Raw genomic sequence first — 22,476 nt, 5'->3', positions numbered from 1 at the left:
TATTACTCCACCAGCACAACAAATTAACAGGATTCACTCTTCCATGAAAAAGCTGTTTATCTGTGTATTTTAAACTCCCTGGGGTTGGTGTGGCGAGACAAAAATGCCCCGTCTGTCATCCGTTTCCCCCACAATTCTTTGATCATTTTGCGACCTCTCTCCACTCCTCCGCCACCCCCTCCCCGTGCTGTGGCAGTTTATTTCACATGACGATTCATCCGGCGCTCTATCAGCATTAATAATGCAATCTGACAGATATTGTATAAGGCTGAGTACGAGGTGTCACTCACAGCAACAAACAAGTGAGGAAATGGATGATGTGATAAGCGTTGAGTGGGAGATAGAGACAGAGGGATGAGGATCAAAGGTTTAGCAGTTCACTTCACCTTAAGTTATTTTCGTATTTGACAGATATAGAGGCCCTAATCCTCGTGGATAAGATTTCATGTGTCACCGTTTTTCAACTGCGCGCGAAACATTTTTTTTTATTATTTACAGATATTTTTGGGAAGAGTCATTTCTAGTCATCTTTATTCAGAGAGTGAGGCATGACGATGGGTTTCATTGTGGGGAATGATAAATAGTTGTCACACCAAGAGATGACAGTTGTCTTAGCGCAGCCGAAAAGCAGGCAGCCGATGGTGTTTCCAGTTAAAGTGGCCCCGATACCCCCCAAAGCGACGTTCCCCTCATAAGAACCCATGCCATTTGAGCGTTTGAGTTCATCTGAGTTCATATTGCTCTTAAGAGGACGTGAGCGTTCATCCACAGCTAGTATGTCATTATGTGTGGCCGCATTCTGCACAGTGCTTGAAGGCATGCATGTCACACAGTGTGGCTCCAAAATGAAATGAAGGGTTTCAGTCATTTTCAAGGGCCTGAAATCCTGTTTTAGTTTTTTTTTTTCTAAAACAGATGATTCTTTGATGTGAATAAATTCTCAGATATAATATTTTAACTTTTTTTTATGAACTTCTGAGCCTTGTTTTTATGACAGCAATCATTCTAAGAGACCAGGTGTTATTTTTTCTTTAAAAAAAAAAAAAAAACCCTTCAAGTGCATATGATAATTCTGCTTTCTGAACCGTGCAACTGACATGATTTTTTTTCCATATCTATTTTTATATGTTGTTTGTTTTGTCTCATGCACGTGAAGTTTCTCAGGCTTGTGTAGTGTTATGCATAAAGCCATATGGTGTGTGTGTTTCATTACTCTGAGAGGAGAAGAAGTGTCGAGGGCAGCCGACAGACTCCATAAGCCTCTGCCGCTACACAAAAGAAAACACGGGTTGTCAAACTGTCAAAACTTATACTTCAAGGATTGTGATTGGTCCGTCATGTGAGGTTCTCCATTGCTTTTATGTCTCCTGCGTTTGTGCGCAACTGTGTGTGTGTGTTTGTGTAGAAATGACTATGAGTTCATCCATCTGTGAGTTCCTAGGCACATGTTCTTATGTTTGTGTATTTTATGAGTGCTTCCACCTTTGAGCATTTATGCATGTTTGTGCTGTATAGTCAACATGCCTGCTTCTCCCCGACAAACCTCACACTCTGATCTATTTTACTGAAGGTGCAGCTCTTCTACTGCACGTCAGTAAAATAGAAAAAAAAAAAAAAAGTGCTACACTTCATGAAGCACACTGAGGGCTTCATTGCCCAGGGAGGCCCTTGAGGGTTCCCCAGGGCTCCAACCGGCTTTAAAAATCTGCGACAGTGCCTTGCAATTACTGGTTGGAGTAAGTGAGCTGTGGTTTGTCTAGTTTAGGATAGGTAGAATTACCAGCAATTACTACCTGCTGCAATTGTTTGTGGTGTCTATTTGGAAGAGACACAAAAGGAAAGTGTTAAGAGAGGTATCAGCCCCTTCATCAGGCTCATCGTATTGTCTCTGCAGTTCCTCTTAATCCTGAATTATTTAGACAGCAAGTGAACTCTTTTAAAGCGTATGGCTATCAGCAAATATTGAGACTGTTTTAATTGTACTTTACTGTTATACTACAAATGCTGTGCAATTAAAGGGAAATGAAATGAGGTGGGCGTGATGAAGCGTCTATTTACAGACGGAGAGGGCGGGAGCCATTTTTAATGGAGACACCACATGCAGCCAGCAAATTAAATAAAGCTGTTCAACATCAGTTTCTCCTAGAAATGCAATTTGTTTTTTTCTGTTTCTGTCTCCTTCTGCATGACACTGCCATGTTTTGTACTTGAATTCGTAACATGTGACCGTGAGAATATGAGATGTGTCATACTATCTGTAGCAATAGTGTTGTGGCTCTTTTGGGACTCTGAGATTCAACCTGTAAATGCTGGGCCTTGCTAAGTTGCTCCTTTGATTTTTGGTAACTATGCCCTTCACTACGTGAGGCTACTTTTACATGCACATTTTAAATTGAGAGAAATCAATTGAATTGAACACCTAGGAAACTCTGCCTGTGTCTCGAATCCATGCATGCTTTTATGTATATATATGTTTATTACCCAGATCTATAAAACTAGAAAAAGTGTATTGATTTTTTCTTGAGTTGTGAAAAGCTGCCCATAAGATACACACGTTGTGCTATGTTTGAACTTCTGAACTTATTATCACTGTGTATTCTGTATGTTTCTGCAAAGTGGGTCATGCTTATTATCTCTGTGTTTGGGAGGGATGAATGGAGGGGGGATGATAACTACAATGAAAGCTGTACAAACCTTCCAGGTCAACATTTATGTCTCGGCTTCTGTGTACATGTTGCTCTGCTATAGAGCAATTTCACCAGAGGTCACTGCACAGTGCCCCCATAGAGTTTCTCTCTATATTTTCTCTATAATATCTATGGCCAGTATTTCTGCAGGGATAGACATTCAGTGTATTTGCTTTCTGAATCCATTTCTGCATTGGATTCCAAATGTGTACGCACACAAGGGGTTCAAACGAAGCTATGCAGTACATCCCTTCTCTATATGTCATATGGAAGACAAAAGATGTTGAAAATGCTCAGGAATGGGCTGTGTGCAAGAATCACTCAAAATTGTCACATTCATCATATTTGTCGTATTTAGAATTTACTCTTGGATCCAGACTTCTCACACAATCATGTAAAGAAAGTCTGCCTCTCTTTAAATGGGTAAAAAAGCTTGTTTGACTTCCTCTACTCCTCTCATTCCTGAATGTGAATGGATTTGGAGTTTACAAAAATCACCTAAATTAAACATTAAAAATATTTGTTTATGCAGTATTAGTGTGATGTGCATCATAGCCTGCCCGACCCTTCTAATACCACTACTGTCACTGCTAAATATGTTATGTTTTTTTGTCTTCGGATTTTTGAAAGCAAGTCTTTAATCTTTCATTTTTCATTAGTGTTGGGTAATATTTCCCATTTATATTTGCAATTCAGGGCATCAGTTATGCTAATAACTATGATAACAATTTTAAAAAATCATTCATAAAAATCCAATGAACAGATATGATTCTTTAAGTTGAACCGACAAATTTGTGGAGAAAAAAATACAGTAAGAGTCATTTAGGACAAGAATAGGATAATGTTCTTTAACGAGGCCAGTTGTTTGATAATGAGTTAAGTGTTACTGTGTCTGATCTGTCTTAGTCTGCAGTTTGTTTGGACTCACTGTAAATAGATCCAGCATTCATCTTTTTTTTTGCAGTTAGCCACACAAAAAATGTTTTATTGTCCCTCGTGGTCAAAATGTGTTATTTCAAACAGTAGTCTGGGACTTGCGTTATTAAAATGCACTTGTTCTTATGACCAAGTATTTCAAGGAATATAACACAAAGCATCGACCAGTAACTCACGATGATAAATGATTTAGGCAGGTTGGAGGATTGCATTAGCAGTACCACTCCACCGCAGGGATAAAACACAGAGAAAGTCCTCATAACAAGTTAAACAATTTGGCAGGGAGTTATTTCAGTCTCTGCTGGCCAAAGGATACATTCAATGTCAATTAGTAAGGGGATAATGACTGGACAAGTGCAGAAAGAGAAACTGTACAAAGTCCATAAGTTAAGTACATAACAGTATTTTTCCCCAAGGCCATTTTTCCCAGATACTTCCTTGAGATTACTGGAATGCACAAGGCAGCAAAGGTAAGATAGATTAACTGTAAGCTCCAAAATGACTGGGATAAACCTCCAGGATCACCAATAATTTTCCAATTTACCTTAATGTCTGGCTTCAACCTCTAATGGCGTATCCATTTGACTGATTGGTTCTCTGGCAGTTGTAATTACTAAATGTCTTCAGCCAGGGGCTTTGTATTTCACACAGGCGAGGGACAGACTTTGTCTCAATTAGCTTTTGGTTTTATCTCTTCTCCCTTTCTCTACACCTCACACCTCAGTGACGCTGACAAGGATGTTTGTACCTGCTATACACACAGCGGCACTATCAGTTCAATCCTTGGCATGACTTTGAAGATTAGTCACCGAACCATGAAGAAGCTTTTGAAGTGTTGGGGATTCTTTGAAGTTTGCGATGTGGGTTTTTTTTTTTTTTTTTTTTTAGCTTGTCAGTGCGTTAGACAAAGTTTCTGCTACCTTTGAACATTTAGCGTGGCAATAAGAGGAGGGAATAGTCACAGGCATGAACATTACATGATGGAGATTTGTATCATCAAAATCCATTTGACAGGTCTTTCAAACTGATGTACTCGGCATACACATCCTCCAGGTCCCTTCACACAGACCTGTCAGTGTTTTCACTGATTAGGATCTCTTTCTTTGGGAGCACCACTGGAAAGAGAACTATGCGGATACTTTCCCATATAATATTTACTCATGTTCCCCAATTTTTTTTTTTTTTTTTTTTTTTTTGCTGCCCTATTTGACCAACAAGTGGTTTGGAACACTCCAGTTGTGTAAAATGACTTAAATTCCAGTGGTTCTGAGATGTTTATTCCTGTCATGTGGGAGGCGATGAATGACTAGAATAAACTTCTCATCCATTTTCATGCCATTCACTTGGCAGGCAAAGTGATTATGAATAAAAATGAAACTGACATTGGAAACAGCAAAGCAGGAAAACCTGCCCAGTGAATCCTGATGGCCACATAAAGTGGAGCAATGGCCAAATTTCCCTGGCCAACTCTGCATGTGTAGGCTGAGTTTCCCTGGCTGCTTACCTCAATATGAAATTAATGAATTTCTGCTGACTTGATTGATTGTGTTGCTTGCGGTGCGAACGTATGGTCGAGGCAGCTGCACTTCACAGCAGACGGCTCTCTCTGTGTGTCCAAGTCACAGCGCCCTGCTACACCGCCACCAGCAGGAGTACGTACACGACCCGAGGAGGGTGACGGACAGGCGTCTACTCATAAAACAGTTTCAGCGCCAGGCGGTGCTACAGGCAAGGGCAACTGCTGCTGGACAAGGCCTCTGCTCACACACAGGTCATTTCAAGGCTGCAGATGGCTGACCAGCCCCTCTGTGCAGCACCACCAGAGAAGAGGCAGTGCAAAAAACATATCCTTGCTATAACCCCTTAGAATTTGGCTCAGAAACAAAACACACAGCATTCATATGCATAGCCCACAATAAAGGCAAAGTGCATAAAACTGGAAAAAATTAGCTTATATTCTGATGACATTGTGCAGATAATATTCCTGATTTTCTGCATAGTAATTCCAAAAACAAAACCTCTGAATTTTAAGGTCATTTAAATTCCACTGAGCTGCTGCCAAGCCTTTGAAGCCAAAAAATTGCCTGTCATCCTTTTACAATACAGGCTATTGAGCACAGTGTGGCTCACAGGGGTGTCCATAAATAATAAATATTCCTCTGCAAACTGTTAATTGTAGGGAGCTGAGAACAAGATTAAATGAAATGTCCATTACTCTGAAAAAAACATACTGCTGTTTGGCTACATGGCTGCTTTAGATGGATACATGACTGTTTTCATTACAGTCAAACACAATTTATAAAGTGTACACCAATGCTTCTAATGAAGAGTCAAGACTTTGTTTTACCTCTCCTGCAGAGTAGATGTTAACAAATGCTAATTTGCCCCCATTAAAAATTTGTCCCAGCTGCAGCTGCAACTTGGCGCACTAATGATGACACATCCAGATTTAATGAGGAGAGCAGAACGGTCAATGGCCAGATTCATTAGACTCACTATATCACAGCATACCTTTACAATATTTTGGCATATTTAAACATTTTTGTTTCACTTATGTCATTTTATATGTTTGTTAATTAGTTTCTCCTTCTGGATTTGAATGTAGTTTGCTGATTCCTGATGGTTACAATATAATTACACAAGAGAGGATTTGAATAGTGAGTAGGTAGTAGTAGTAGTAGCAGTCCTTTTAATATATTTTGTTTTAATGTGTTTATAATTAGCCTTTTTGTGATAACAGATAACACATAACTATTTGGGTGTGAAAAGTGTTGCCCATAGTGATGAACCTTATGAAAATCATCATCTAACGCTGCAGCTCCCTTCAGCTCTATGAAGCTTTACAGTGTCTTCCAGGTCATTGTTTTGGTTTTATGCCCCTGCGACTTTGCCGTTTTGGTTCACTCTCACCACTTATCTGTGTTGTTTTTGGCTGCAGCTGTTTCCAGCAAAAAAAAAAAAAAAAAATCTCTAAAAGCCCAGTGTACACTACCTTCCCAGAAACAAACAGCAGAAATAGATATTTTCCTAAATTTTTCAATATTTACCTCAAAGTTATAGATGCAAAACTTCCCTAAACAACTGCAGCTCAACGGAGCTATTTGTAGGTTTTGCTACAGCTACATAGCTAACATTAGCATTAACCGCAGTTTACTTACAGTTTAAAAGAAACATTGCCAGTTCAGCATCAGACTTCATTTCTTTATTCACCAAGAGCTGTCACCAGCGTTGGAAAGCAATGTCAGTGTTAACTTTTGTCTCTGCCACATCTTTTTTTCTAGTGAGGTTAGCCCGCTAACCAGCTAGCCCTGGCTGGCCTCATTACTTTCCGATTGCAACTCACTGCTCAGGGGGTGTATTATAACCTCTTGTAAACGCAACGATGGCCAAAGCTCTTGTCAAGCAACAATCACCACCAATCCCAGCAAAAATGACACTGAGCAGGAGAGAAAACGTATAAAAGGCCCCTTTAAAGCTGTATAGTATATACTGTAGTAGGATGATTCAGATGAACATCATTTTGTATCAGACTTAGGGAACAGTCAGGGCTGCAGCCCCTAAAGTGAGTATTAACAGCAGCAAGTAGGTAATATCTTCATTCCCGTGATGAAGTAAATGCAGTAGGCATGAAAGTTTTAAAAATGCTGTGAGAGTGAGTGCATTTAGCATGCAAACGTGTAAGTGCAGAGATAGAAAGATTTAAGTTTATTTACAGTTCATTCTAATGTGAGCGTGGTTAAGTACACTGTCATTTACATTTACAGAAAATCAGTTACATTTAATTCATCTGCTAAATATTTAAAACATGGTGTATTGCTATAGTAACCAAGAGCACATGAAGTAGTTATGGCGAGTGCCACTTGACCTTAACTATGTTTTCACTGTTGTTCTGCTGCTGTACTGAAGTGAAGGATTTCACCACATTTGCACCACTGCCTAAGTGTCTTATGTCCATTTTATCCTAGAAAAGATTTGCCTGATGTGCTCATAAACACTCTGAATGTATTTGATTGTCTGCCTTCCCATTTTGAGAAGATGGGAATATCCCACTGTACAGTAGAGAGAAAGCTTTTAAATATCCTGTGGAGCCATGTTACATAGTGGAGAGGAAGCTTTCAAAACAATCATGCAGAGTGGGTTTTATATCATAAAACACCCTGGTGCTATCCTTACCAATCAAATTGGATTAAGAGCAGACAGAGATTGATCTATTCTGTGCTCGACAGCTCACTGTGTTTGACCAGATTAGTTTTAACTCTGTGCAGCTGTATAGTACCACAGAAAGAAATGAAATCTTGTCATTGCAGTTGAAGTGTTCCTGTGTCCATCACAAACAGCCGACTCCCCCTGGACAATAACAAATTCCACTCGTAAATCATCCCATGTCTGCCATGCCCCGGCACACAGGAGTTTCTCCCACCGCATATTACCTATTTCCCCGCTGCAGGTGAATGAGGGCCAACTGAGAAATGGCTCCATTTGCATCTTAGCTAATTGTATCATTGCTCCAGGCCTCTTAATAGTCAATGAATTTTCTGAGAACAGAGTTCGGAAGAAATGAAAAACTGTTGGAGCTGCAAAGCAAAGCCACTGTTTGTAGTGAAATGAGGTTTTCAGCAGGTAAGAGGAAAAGGCCGTGCTGAGAAAGGTTGTGGTATTGAAGTGAGCTAAGATGTATGAGGTACACAGGGTATAGTCTTTCTCCCAAGACCATAAATATAGTAACCACCCAAGTAAAAAAGCATTCTCAAGAATATAAAAAAATACTGAGCTTTTAGTGAGTATACCTTTATGTTTTTAAATGTTCTATGCTAATGTTGCTGAAAGAATAAAGTGTCATGACAAGTCAAGACAAATTAAGGAGACCCACAGTTCTCATTCACTCAAGGGAACGCTCAATTAACACTGTCTAGCACCAGTAAATGCACGCTAGGGGAAAAGTGAGTGAGTAAAGCTCAGGATTCCTGTGAATATGAAGACTTCAAACCTTTATATTTTCACCTCTCAGAATATACCAATTTACAAAAATATTATAGGTTATAAAACATAATTGTCATTATTTGTACCAGAGGTTCAAGTGTTATGTTTCCCTTGGTATACTGTATACTGTATATACTGGGTTCAGACTCTGAAATGTATGGAATATTTGAAGTGTTTCAAGTTTTTATGCATTGAGCGTTGCTCTTCTCAGGCCGAGCAGTGTCACAATAAAAACCGAAGTCTTTGTAATAGTTTGCACTGATTTTTCCAAGCTGATAACCTTAACCTCTGCTTTTAGCTCCAATTTGGTCTCCACCAACGCATGAGAAAAATGTGTCTTTCCCTGTAGTATCTCTCTTTCTAGTTGGTTAGTTGCTAACGTTTACAGTATGCTGTTTGGTGTTAGGCAGGTCGTGTGCAATGTTTTAATCTGAGTTTTTTTGCTGAAAAAAACTGCCTGTTGCAGCTGGAAATGAGTCACTTCTTTTACATTACATGCAATCGTTAAAAAATCAAATCAAATCCAATTTAACTGTTTTAGCAGAAATATGAAATTCATTTGGAAGAGGTGCATAAAGGCCTGAATATAGTACAAAACAGAACAATACAAGAAAGACAACAACACAAGGAACCATACCAGGTAAAAGGTATCTGTTGTTGCCTAAGCCCTGCGTTGCATTAAGGAGCTGATCAGGTTACAGAAATGACTGTACAATGCTTGTAATTCCACCAGCTGTGCTGCAGTGCATTTCATAGTTCCAGGTGTGTCTTTCTGCTCTGCTCTGCTGAACATGCACATCTAGTCTATTTTCAAGCTTCACAGAGCTAACTGAACAGGGCTCCTGCACAGAGCTTAAGGTCAATTATCAGAATGAAACACCCTGTGCAGACTCTGATCGTATATCACATCACCTCATCAATGTTGTACCATCGTAACCCAGTGTCATCAGGTAAGGAGTGAACCAGTCAGAGGATTTGCACCATGGTAGACACACACCAGTCAACTACAATGACCAAAACAGCAGGTTGATTGGAGTGTATAAAGCCATGCAGACAAAACCACGTCCCAGATGCGACATCGTAGACTTGCATCCTGTGGAATCCAGGGGTAATGGTGTGCTGTCCAGTGTGTTCTCTCTATCCACCTGCTGGCTCTTTAAGTATTCTCCCACTTCTTCTAAAACGAGCACGAATTATCAAAGACATTGCAATTATTAGAGTTCCATGGTTGAGGGTAGTAGACAAAAGAACACACCCCTTGATGCTTGATGCTTCCTCACACAATTATAAATAAAAGGCACTGGCCTCAAGAGAGTTTGCTCTTTTTCTATGCAAGTATTGTTCAGAATGAATAATTGCCCTGACTTGTAGTGGTCATAAATAGTAATGTGTAAATGTCCCGTTCACTGTAATCCATTTATGCTTTTACAGTGCTTCAAGAACCCTTGGCTGGCAAAATTAGAGTTGTTCCTTTTCCTTTTACAGACCATCTGTGCTGTAGCTGTCTATTTACTGAGTTGAATTTCAGCCCGACACTATGTGCCTTAACTCATAAAGCCAAAGGGCAGCAACTGATTGAAAATGTGGGGAATATTAGGTTTATGTCTGTCTGTCCTGAAGACTAAACTAATTTGTCAAGAGGCAGGTAGAGAAGAAGAATGTACCATATGGCATACCGTTGCCTTAAGGCCATTCTGCTGCATTGTGATATTAAATTAAAGCCATGCAACTGTTCCTCTACCTTAGAATCAGACAAAATGTGACTGCTGTTTGTCATTGTCGGGCACAATAGCTTAGGCCTCTGACAAAAGTGTACAAATTTTCGGCTGGGTACACCTCAGAATAATCTGCAGCCTACAATACAAAAAGAGGCATTGATTTACAAATAGAGGGACCTATTTTTCCTCAGCTGTTTCCATTGCTTTCACAGGCAGAGAGACACATTTTAAGACAAGATATAAATGGAAGGAATCCATGACGCAGTTATTCCACCTCTGCAGTGCATGGCAGCAACACCAGTGGAAAAGGTGTATCAGGCTACCTTCCTCTGTTCTGTTTCAGTGAGCAGCTTCTCCAGCCTTTCCTCAGCCTGTCAAGCTGCCTTGGCAACAATCAGAGCACAGTGGCTGAGGCATGGTGTAGAGCAATGTACAGTGGTGGAGTGGTAGGAAATTACAAAAGGAATCAATTCAATGAGTTCCCTCCCTCCATGGAAAAATGTCTATAAATCAGGCAGGTGGCCAAACCCAAACAACAACCATTTAAGAGCCTGTCTACAAAGGCACAATGCATTACAGAGCAAGGGGGAACTCAGTAATATGGCTACTTCTGCTCTACAGTAAATCCCTTATTTTTTCACTCTACAAACTATTCCAACACAGCGTTGCTGTCAACAACATGACCTTGGCACTTTTTCTGCTGACCTTATCCATATTTCTTTTTTACTGGTATGAGATTGGGATGCTTTTTTGTGTCATATTAAAGGCAATAATGCCAGAATGAAGACTTAAGTGTCTTCTGCTCTTTACTGACAAAAAAAAGCAGTACTGTAGAAGCTGTTATCATTTTTAAAAAGCGGGTTTTGAACACCAGGTCATCATTGTTCCTCTATAGTTTGCAGACTGTATTTCTGGGATGAAGCTCTTCTTTGGGCTTTTTCTTGATAACAAATGTCAAGTCCGTGGAACAATTATTTTGCCAATGACACTGCCAGTGCCTATCACTTCCTGTGCTGTTTTCCCATGTTTCTAATCGTGACGCTATCACTTCATGGGATGTGAAGCTTAATGGAGGTTGTAAATAAACTAAAAGGCAAGGTCAGCAGGAAAACCACTGATGGAATAAATTAGTGTCCTGTTCCAAAGAAAACAACAGAGAAGACAACATGAAATATAACAGTATAGAGAGCAGTAAAAGGGCTCCATGACCGTTACCCAATCCTGATTTATCTGACGAGAGAAGCAATCTAACCCTTCTCCACTGATTTGTCATGTTCCCTGTGACCTGTCCACAGACATAAGTATGGGATGGGTGTCAGATTGTGGGTTTAAACTACCATCAGGTGGTCATTGTGGAGCTCATTTGAGGTTTCACATGTATGTGTGTGTGTGTGTGCCTGTGCCACATTAATTTTCAGTGTCTGGTGCTGATAAATGTCAAGGTCACTTGAGAGATGGCGAGCAGCGGTTTATTCCCACACACACACACGCAGAGACAACACACACTGATGCAGCACTGTAAACAGCGAGTCCATAAGAGTTGTGAATCATCACGCACCTGTAGTGGGCGTTGAATAATTACGGGACTTTAGGTGACGCAAAGCTAAAAACATGTGCTGCCAAGTGAAATAATATGTGTTCATCCATGAATGAGCAGCTAGATGTGTAGCATGATCACAGTCTCAGGTGTAATGGTTGCCTGACAGAGAATCTCTGCCTTATAAATCAAATGGCTGCTCTTGTATTTCTGGATGACTGGTCACTCTCCTCCTTCATCTACTGTAGGTACAGAACAAGTGACCTTACAGTGAAATGTAGCCATCACTCAGTTTCTGATTTACATGCTCTTGCTGTATTTCTGACATAATCTCATGCCATGTTATAATTAGCTGAACAAAGCCATTACAGTATAGCACTTCATGGTAAAAATGCATCATAATTTTGAAGATACTGAGGTCACACAGTGTCAGTGGCCACTTGCAATGGAAAATTAAGTTGGATAAAGGAAAAAAAAAAAGACTTCCAGTGAGAAAATATGTGTATGCATGTGTGTGTGTGTGTGTGTGTGTGTGTGTGTGTGTGTGTGTGTGTGTGTGTGTGTGCGCATAATATTTCAACAACATCAGTGTTACCTTGGTTACTAATCCTGTTTACTGAGGATTGGATCCATTATTCAGGTTCTTCGTCTCAAAGCTGAATAGTTGTTATCACTATGTGTCAGGGACAGAGACGTAGAGGAGGCAAATATTGAATATTCAATGTTTTCTTCACAATATTTCACAGTATTTAATGCACTAAGTGTAATCCCTTTTGGAATATAAACTGTAATGAAAACCTTGATTTCTATAGCTACAAAAATGAAATCATGTGCTGCCATTAAAAAGAAAATCAGTTGGAAAAGCAATGAGACATGTGGCGTCAACATTGTTATCTTCGCTATGTATCTGTCTCTCTATTTTATGAATTGTTCAGAAGTGCATCCTTTCCTTGGGTAGGTATAATTTCATTGATTCTGCAGCCAATCACCTTTCAAAAAAAATAAAAAATAACATGCCGGTGATGAGTAGGTCACTCAGAAATAATTTCAGGGGAGCCTTACAAAAGCTGAGGATAATGTGCGCTGATAACTTGACAGGACAAAAAAATCTGAATGAAAATTGCAACATGAATTACAGCCTACGCATTCTGTGATCCATGAAACAGCACACAAAGCATTAGAGATGCAACAATATGTGTATTGAGATAGCAAAGCTTTCTCACTGATAGCCACTGTATTTGCTGCAACATTCACAGATAACTGCAGTTGTAGCATTTCAACCACGCAAAAATGTGGCCTAGGTAAGAGGTTGACTGGTCAGTACAAAAGAGAAAACCGTCATCAACATCAGCCTTCATCATCATTTCTATCTATTTCTATCAAAAATGATAGATTTTGATCTCGTGTTTTATAGTGTTCCTTATTAGATCAATAAAAAAGGCATTATGAAATACATAATCATATGAATGACTAGAGTAATTATAAAAAAGTAAATTGTGAAATAATTCTATAATATATTGATAATATATGTTGCTATGAATATAATATTAATATGAAATGTTATCTTATCCCTTTTACTTTCATATTAATATTTGTTTCTAAACTGCCCCTTTCAAGTGTTCATCTTTATTTTCTAATGACGTTTTTACCAGTGAGAGTTTATTTCATGCCACATTTTACTTCATAATATCAGTTTTCACGACAAAGGATTGTCACCATTTTCCGTCTTCTCACTTTTTAGGCTATCATGTACCCCCAGCCTCCGAGTTTATGAACTACAGGCTGGCTAACTAGCTAGCTCCTGTTGGCTAGAGAACTACAAAGACTGTAGGTTATGCCTTTCCCTGAGAAACAGCCTTTAAAATCACAACACTGCTGAGGTAACAGTTAACCCACATTCACAAGCCAGTTTAAGTAGTTAGTTAGTTAGTTCGTTAGCATGGGAAGCCTTGTAAAGGCAATACAAAAAAGGGTCAGATGGCTACTTTGGCATTGTTGTTGTTCTAGCTAGCAGAAGCTAGCTAACATGCTAAACGTCATACAGTAGCAATTGTTACTCTCTGTACATGCGACCTACCTCTAAGGCTAACAAGCTAACTAGCTCAGTTAAAGGTCAAAGTGAGTGGCATCGGTTAATTGGTTGGTTAACTTGGCACACTTGTGATCTTAAAAATGTTCATCAAAGACAGGGAAGTCTGAAGAGCTAAAACACAGTCTTTCTCTGCTGTTTCTCAGCAGGAGCTAGCCAATAAGGTAGTGTGCAGTTATTGGGCCTGCTGTGAGGCTGGGAGCAAATCAAAAGAGAATGATAAAATACCACTTCATGATAATGAGTTGTTTTTAATAATTTGTTAAATTATTCAGTGATTTGAGTTTCCTTCGTATATTTTACTATTTTTTCATATTGTCCTATTTTACGAATTTAATAACACTTTGGGGTTTCATAGCGTTTTCTTTAGGAGCAGAATTAACTGGAGTTGGCCTGTCCAAAACCTCTAAAGTCCTCTCCTCCCCTCTGTCTGTGTCCCAGGAGGGCAACCGGAGGAGAATGACTGGTAAAACCCAGACAAGCAACGTGACCAACAAGAATGACCCGCGCTCCCTCAACTCCAGAGTCTTTATTGGCAACCTCAACACAGCCATTGTCAAGAAGACCGATATAGAGGTCATCTTCGCCAAGTACGGCAAGATAGTGGGTTGTTCCGTACATAAGGGTTACGCCTTCGTACAGTACATGAATGAGAGGAACGCTCGGGCGGCTGTGGCAGGAGAAAATGCCCGTATCATCGCTGGACAGCCTCTTGGTGAGTCCTCATTTCTCTTTGCTTTTTTGAAAGGAATTTGTGTATTGTTTTCATTGCAGATGCCATTAGGAACTAAGCCAGTAAGATACAGGCTATACTCCACTTCCCAAAAACTTTACCCTTGAAATAGAGAATATTTCGTTAAAGCCTGTTCTTTGCTAGAGGAATGGATTGTTTCTCTTGGGAACACAAAATGCCTCAGGCATCTCTCAGACTTTTAGTTTAGAGCCTCCCTTGGCTCCTAAATGCTGAAGTGTCTGTGTTTGTTGTCACGCTGTTTTGGAGAAAATCCCTGCAGAATCCGTTAACTGATCCACTAGTGAATGTAAGCACAGTTTGATGTTAACATTTACCAGGCAACAACTTGTGAAAAGTATGTCAAAGTTCTTGTGACACACTACTTAGAAAGGACGAGAATGTGTTAAGTGGCATGGGATGCAGCAACAATTTGCTGTGTGAGCACTGATTTTCTAGTGTGCATGCACTTTGTAATGGGTTGTTTTTGTGGATGTTGACTGTAAAATATTTTTTATTCAGATTTACTTTGCTCATGGCCGGGAGGCAAAATATTTGTGAGGCTGGAAGATTCGTAAAGTACCTTTCTAGACACAATTTAGAGAAAAAAAAAGTGTTTATTCAGGTCTTTGTGTCTGACTTTATCACCACAAACAAACAAAGCCACCTTTTAAGTTTGATTGTAGAGTCAGCTTTGTCTGTGGAAGGCATTGTGTTGGGCTTATATTGTTAAAATATTTTTGTGAATCCTAAATGGTCTTAATTGCAAAGGTTCAGCAGAGCATGCTTTAAAACAAATTTTTTTAAATGATCATGACTGGATAATACTGCATATAGGCAGGTTTGGTGTTTCAACTAGAGTACCTGGGGTGTGGAGCATAAAGAGTGCAAATATCACTGGGGTCAAGGTGGAGAAAGCAATGTGGTTGGTGTTGCAACTAGGAAATATTGGCTAGTGTTACAGTATGTTACATAGTTAAAGCAGAGTGGGGTATGGTGGAATTTCAGCCAGTAACAACTGGCATCTAAGCTTTGATCTCATTACCCTCCATAGGGATACACCAAGTTCAGCAGTGGGGAGTGATAATAATAGCTGCCTCCATCAGGGAATATAGTCTTGGAGTCTACAGGTGGACACTGGGGTGGATGTGGAGGTGCAGACTTGAGTTGACTGCCAAAACTAGTTTGCTTCATTCACAATTCAGCCATGGTTTTGGTATGAATACAGTGTTTCTACTGGCATTTCAACTCAGGTCCTCCGGCTTGAAAATGATCTTTCTTACCACTCATGCACTCTGCCGCACTATTACTCAGTTTCCTCAAGGCAGGTTTGGGGTTAGTATTGGGAGAGAAAGAGAAAAAGTTTTATTCAAGATAATTAACAAAAGTGAGGTAAACAATCCCAGTTCAAGGACATAACCCCAGTTAAAATGATATTCTCCAGACTTTTAACTGCTATGTTAATGAACATTCGCTGCCTAGTAAAAACTGAATACTGAAAGACAGGAAATACAGAGCTAGTTTAAAGGTTGTTGTGTCTCCTCTGACTCAACAGGACAAATTATTGATGTGCCTTTTTTTCAAGACTACCTACATTTGCACAATGGATAGGGATATGCTGTGTTTCATTAAATTGGAGAAGATTACGTATACTGTTATGGGGTCAGCTGACAGGTTTACATTGATATGGCAACCTTTCCTTAGCTGTGATATACAAAAAGAAAAGCATCAAACCAATTGTCTGATTGGACTCATCCCAGCCAAATCTAACAGCTGAGAGGTCTAAGTGGTTCCTTTATTTTATTTCCTATTGTTCAGATGATGTTGGCTGTTTATTTAGGCCTGTAGGTTTGGATATGTGGTTGCTGTTATCTCTGCATACTTAACATAGCACATTCCCTCTAAAACTGATCATCATGATCTGATCTTACTAAAAATTGTAAAAAAAAAAAAAAGTTTTTTGGGGGGTTTTTTTGCATCTTCACTGATGGAAGCCATTTTTCCATCAAAATGAAAAACAAGAGCAAGTGGTGATGTGATCTCTCTTTGCCTGATTAACAGAGGCTAATGGCTTTTTGTGCTTTAAAGCTTTCATTAGTTTGATATTTGGCATTATGGATGTGGTAATCAATGAATCAACAGAAAAACACATCAGTTGCTAAAACCCAGTCACAACCAGGTCCATCGCCAGTCAAAGCTAAAACCATCACTGAGCACTCTGCCATATCCATAATAATAGTATTAGTGATGTATTTGTGACTTCTCTCCAAATCATTTCACTCTTTTCACACGTGATAGCTTGATTTAAGCTGAGAAAACAAACATAATCTAAAGAATTTTCATTACTCCCCTGTTCATTTCAATACATCCCTAATTGACAATTAAGGGCACCCTCAATCTACTCCTCCCGAGCTGATGCTTTTTATATTAACATGGCAGGGAAATGAATGAGCCACATAATGATTTGGAGTTCAGGAGTGACCTCCATGAAGGATCAATCTTTCTGTTCCAAAACATTTCATTAAGGTGCTATTACCTGCAAGTTGATTGCACAAAGCTCACATCTGTAGGTAAGATAATATAGCTGTGTTACTGGAGGAATTGCATGCAAGTATGTTGACGTTCCAATGATAACTGCTTCTGTTTACTGAGCTCATCCACTGCCCACATAACAAGAAGCAGAACATGTTGTTGTGGAGGCAGAGGTACGTTTCAAAAGCATGCTTCTCTGCTGGCAGTGGTCACTGGAAAAGAGGTCAGTGGAATAATCACATTATACTGCGAATGCACAGATCCACTTCAGCTGCTCAGACACACTGCTGATGACTAATCTGTGCACTCAATGATAAACAGCGGTCAAAGGTCATAGCCACCACAGAAGATGAGACTATCACTGTGTGTGTGTGTGTGTGTGTGTGTGTGTGTGTGTGTGTATGGATGAAAAACTGCTGATGAACAAATGCAAAGATTTTATAATAACACAGTTGGCAGCACCTTCCTCTCCTCGCCGCTGAGTGAAAAATGGATGCTCCATTACCCTATCAAATATGAATAGGAGCTCATGAGAATGCATCTAAGATTGTAAGCACGGCAATCATTACTGAATAGCAGTGCATGTGTCGCTACTCTGGGTGATTTAAGTGCACTATTTCTACATGATTCAGTCGCAAGCATGAAGACATTTTTTGAAAAACACTTCACATGAACATGTTGGCATTGAATATTGAGTTGTGTGGAGCAGACATTAAAAGTCTTTCCTCTGTTTTCTCTCTCTCCATGGTGCTGAAACGAAGGCTGTGTCCCAATAGAACCTGTACAGAAAACTGTTACTGCAACACTAGAATTATATGGTTCTAGATTTCTGTGGGTATCAACTACACAGTTTTGAAAAGCTCCTGCCAATATATTACTACTACCACTGCTACCACTGCTACTGCTACTACTACTACTATAATTTCCAGGTGTAAGTAGTATTTTCATGCCCTACGTGGGACAATAGTGTCAATGTCAAAAATCACATATTTAATATGCATACAGATGCTGGTTTTGTGTCTCTGTCCATGGTGCTGAATCTGCATAGGTTGTTTACAAGGAATTATTACTGTCAACTACTCAGGGAAACTTAAAAAGGGAAGTAACATTTTTCTTCAAAGACTTACTACCTTAGTTTTTTTGTGGAGATGTGTCAGTTCTCTTCAAATAAGTTCTAATGTTTTGCTGCTGTGAATAGCTCAGAAAGGTTTTGGGTGGCTCGATGGCCGTGTGGTTAGGGTGCGTACCACATGAGTGGAAGCTCTTAGCAGCTGAGCGCCGGTTTGACTCCCGACTTGCCCGACTCTTTCCTGTGTGTCATTCCCCCTCTCTCTCTGCCCCTTTCCTGTCACTCGCTACTGTCCTGTCAATAAAGGCAAAAAATGCCCAAAAAATATCTTAAAAAAAAAAAAAAAGAAAGAAAGGTTTTGCAAATTCCACTGTGGGGGCAATAATCCAGAAAAGAATTAGAAAATATGACATCTCTGCGTATACTTAAATTCTCCATGGTGCTGATACATTGACACCTATGCTCAGTATTGTGAAGGACTCAAATGTGTATAGTTTACTATTTTAGCAGTTACTATAGAGGACCTAAAGTATAAAGTATATCCCTCCACTGTTCAAAATTAGCATTAAAGTTTTCTAACTGTTTCTACTGCTTCCATTTCCACTTCCGTGTGTATTGAATCGTGGGATAATAATGCCAATTAACACTGAAAAACCATGTAAAAACAAAGGAAATTAAATGTCTGCTGACTTTATTTGAATTTTGTCTCTCTCCGTGGTGCTGAAATATTCATACTGATGTCATTAAAAGTAATAGCAGATTGACTTCTGTTTCTTTTTCTTTGAAATGTCTCACTGTTACATTTTTCAAAATTAACTTTTAAAGACACATTTGTGTTTACAATTATTTTGGCTGATTAGATCTCTGCTCAGGTGAGTGATTTACAGGTGAAGTCACTGGACTCCATGTACTACTACTCCTAATAATAACGGTGTGTGGTTTACTCTGACAGTGTGCTGTTTGTTATGTAAAAAAGCCTAAAATGGAATTCAGGCAAGAGTATGACGTTGACTCCCTCTCCCCTGATAATAGAACAGCAGCAGGTAATGCACAAGCTTCTTATTCCAACAGCCGGTGTTGGCAGACACACTGCGGTACCATTTCAATATGGATTCAGCCATGACTAGTCCGGCTGAAACTAGCACTGTGCCAGTGCTTTGGAGTGCACCCAAAAGCACAGTGTGTACATATAATCACAATCCCAAGAAGAGGTCTAATTAGCCAAAATAGTTAAAGTCACATCCGTACATTTAGTGTGCATGAGTGTAATTTAATTTTGCTCAAATCCTGCTTAAAACAAATGTGTATTGTGTGATGCTCTCTCTCCATGGCTGTCTCCATTTTGTCCCCCAAACTAGTTTTAATTCCACTGACAATCACGCAATTAAGTGTTACAGCCGTCTGAGGCCAGCTGCTCTGTTGCTGCACGTTAAGTACAAGTATTTCTACGTCTCGCTTGTGTTGCTCCGCGTTCCCTTCCCTCTGGCTAAAAGCTGACATGGGGGAATTCCTTGTGACACAGTGACATGATGATTGCTGGCATCTATGTACCTCAGATGCATTTAAGCATTTTCCTTTTTCACCCATTGAGATCTATGCACTGTATCTCTATGGCCTCACTCTTTAGCGGACTCAGTGCGCTGCCACAGAGACAAAGAGTGACAGATTCTTTGCCCTGAGCTGTCCCAGCATGCCCCAGGGCTTATGTTAGTGCTGAGTCTCCAAATCTATACACTACACTGACAGTATATAACCCACATGCTCTGAAAGTTTTCAGAGTTTTTAGTTAGAGATATGATTGTATAAGACTCCTTTGAGGTATTCGCACCAAATACTTTTGAATGTGTATCACTCTCGCCCTTTATGTGGTATGATGAGTATCTGTCTTTTCTTATTTTTCTCATCTATAGAGGTGGTTGTTTCAACTATGTCTTGATGTGCCAGCGTGTGCTTGTTTGTGTCTGCCTGGAGGCAGCAGATGTGTGTGATTGGCAGGTGGTGATTGAAGCCCCGATGGAAAAAGGACAATAACATCCTATATTTTTCTATGAGAGACCATGTATGAAGATACAAGCTGCTGTGCAACCTGGGAGCAGAGAGAGGAGAGAAGGGGGATGGCAGAGAGAGAGGTTAATAGCAGAGAGAGGTCGAGCTAACAACATCTCTGGAGAATCCGTCTGGTAGCAACACACCTGATAATCTTCCTTCTGTTGACTCCTGTTTTGAGTAGCCTGACCCTCCCAGAGGAGATCTGCATTCCTTTCCACCTGGAAGTTTCATGGTGAAGGTCCATCCCATTACAATATTAATGACCACACTGAAGGATAATGTGTGATGGATCACCAATCATACTGCCTCCAAATGGCATTGGCAAGAGTTAGGCACATAAATAATAAAGTGATTTAGATGCAAAATCCATCCTAAGCGGATTACAAAGGCAGTGGCACTGCAATCAATCGTCATTTTGGGCCAACATGATGCATAGCAAACAGCACAGGACACAGAAACTAAACTATACCGGGAGGAGGGAGAAGACTGAGAAGGGACAGGTAGAAAGAGAATAAGCAGGGGGGTAGTGCTTAAAGTGTGGCTACAAATACAGCATATGTGTTGTATTTCTGGATCTGGCACAACTGGCCAAATGCAGTTGATTCATTGCTATTTTGAAGTACTTGGAGTGGACTTTGATGGCATAAAAGCCATTCTCTTTTCTCAAAGGCCCTGAACAACTTGTAATTTTGGGCTGCAACCAGAAAAACGTTTACAATTGTGACTTGGTCAAATCTTTCTCCTCAAACCAAAAAGCTAGATTTAGATCCACCATCAGCCAGTTTAGGACTTCACAGATAAATTGACCGACCCACAGGTCGTCCGTGCAGCAGGTTATTATAACCCATAGTTCTGTTTTGTTGTTAGGCGACATCTAGCAGTCGTAGTAATTATGACAGTAGAGAAGGTCCAGTGACGTAGTATATAGAGTACAGTTCAAAATCTAAATTTGTCCAACACTACAACCAAACACCAGCTAAACTAACGACATTCCCATCGCCCTCAGCGGGACCTTGTGGTTTGTGGCGATCTCAAAATGACGGAAAGCTAACACGCTAATCCGAGATTTCAACCACAGTAAACACTGCACTTTCTAAACGTAAGCATGTTAGCATAGCCATTGTGAGCATGTTAGCATGCTGACTAGCTAATACCAAGATTTTATTAGGTCCACCTCACACAACGTGATATACAATGAACTTGAACGTTTATTTTATGTGTTTAATCGCACTTTAGATACCATAAGTCAGGATTTGGTGTCAGCCCCCTAGATTTAAAATTGCGGAAGGCTTTTCTCAAGACTCACTATTTTGCGCCATTTTGTCTTAATAAATATGTTGATGTGTCATGTGTCACTCACACAGATAAAGATGAGCCTGTCAATCAAAATGCAAGTAGTACATTGCAACACCCCCTCAAGGAATACAGAGAACTTCTTGAATGCATTGAATATCACAGGCTCAACAAAATGAAAACCCGCAGGGGATTTTTTTTTTCTTTCATATCTATCCAAACCAATCCTCCTGCATCTTCTCCACCTGGCAGCTGTAATTCTCTCTATCATTCACCATTAGTATTCACAGGCCTGCTCTCACTCGGAAATTTGCATAGATAATTCCAACTATGTCTACAATAACTGCACAGCTCAGTAACTTTATTTTGAGAGCCAGGTTCAGAGGCATGAACAGTCATGAGTGAGAGGCCTTATGGGTATTGCAGTACGAAAGGAGATGGGCCAATTCCCCCTGATTCACTGGCCTGAACCTTGCCAAAGATAATCCCATAAGGCCCCCTCTGTGTCTTTCATGTCCCCGTGTTTGCTTCTGAGGCTGTGAGAGTATTCAGCGTGTCTGAGCATGTGCGTGTGTGCTTACAGATGGGAAGCGTTAGAAAATTCAGATTTGTGCTTCATTCAGAAAAAAAGGATTTTAAAGCTGACACAAATTCTAATATAAATATGCTATCTATTTCTCTCTTTTTCTTTCTCTTTCTTGTCTTAGTCCCTCTCTTTCTCCCATTCCGTATCTATTCTCGTCCTTGTGGGTGATTAGAATGCACCCTGGTTGTCCGTCTCCTCCCTCATTAGTCACACTCGGAGAGACTGGGCTGGACGTTGAATGCACAGTTGGCCTGACCCAGCGCTCGACAA

The 22,476-nt window shown here is 40.0% G+C and overlaps 1 protein-coding gene across 9 annotated transcripts in view; it reads left to right on the top strand.

Annotated features, from left to right (window-relative positions):
- Positions 1-22,476, top strand: part of LOC139625108 (RNA-binding Raly-like protein) — a 94,476-nt gene that overhangs the window by 23,998 nt on the left and 48,002 nt on the right. For 7 of the 9 annotated variants that reach the window (XM_071484758.1, XM_071484757.1, XM_071484756.1 and 4 more), the window contains one exon: positions 14,389-14,662. In XM_071484758.1, the coding sequence (XP_071340859.1) occupies positions 14,407-14,662 (256 nt within the window). In that variant the 5' untranslated portion in view covers positions 14,389-14,406. Of the gene's footprint in view, positions 1-13,586; positions 13,739-13,855; positions 14,112-14,388; positions 14,663-22,476 lie in introns of those variants that run through there. The other 2 variants (XM_071484753.1, XM_071484754.1) reach the window with 2 other exon arrangements.

This window comes from Trachinotus anak, unplaced genomic scaffold (genome assembly GCF_046630095.1).
Source record: "Trachinotus anak isolate AG129_WGS33_773 ecotype Australia unplaced genomic scaffold, CSIRO_AGI_Tana_v1 ptg000009l, whole genome shotgun sequence".
Taxonomy (NCBI): Eukaryota; Metazoa; Chordata; class Actinopteri; order Carangiformes; family Carangidae; genus Trachinotus; species Trachinotus anak.
Note: the sequence above shows the minus strand (reverse complement) of the source record. Positions and strands in the feature narration are given on the sequence as shown.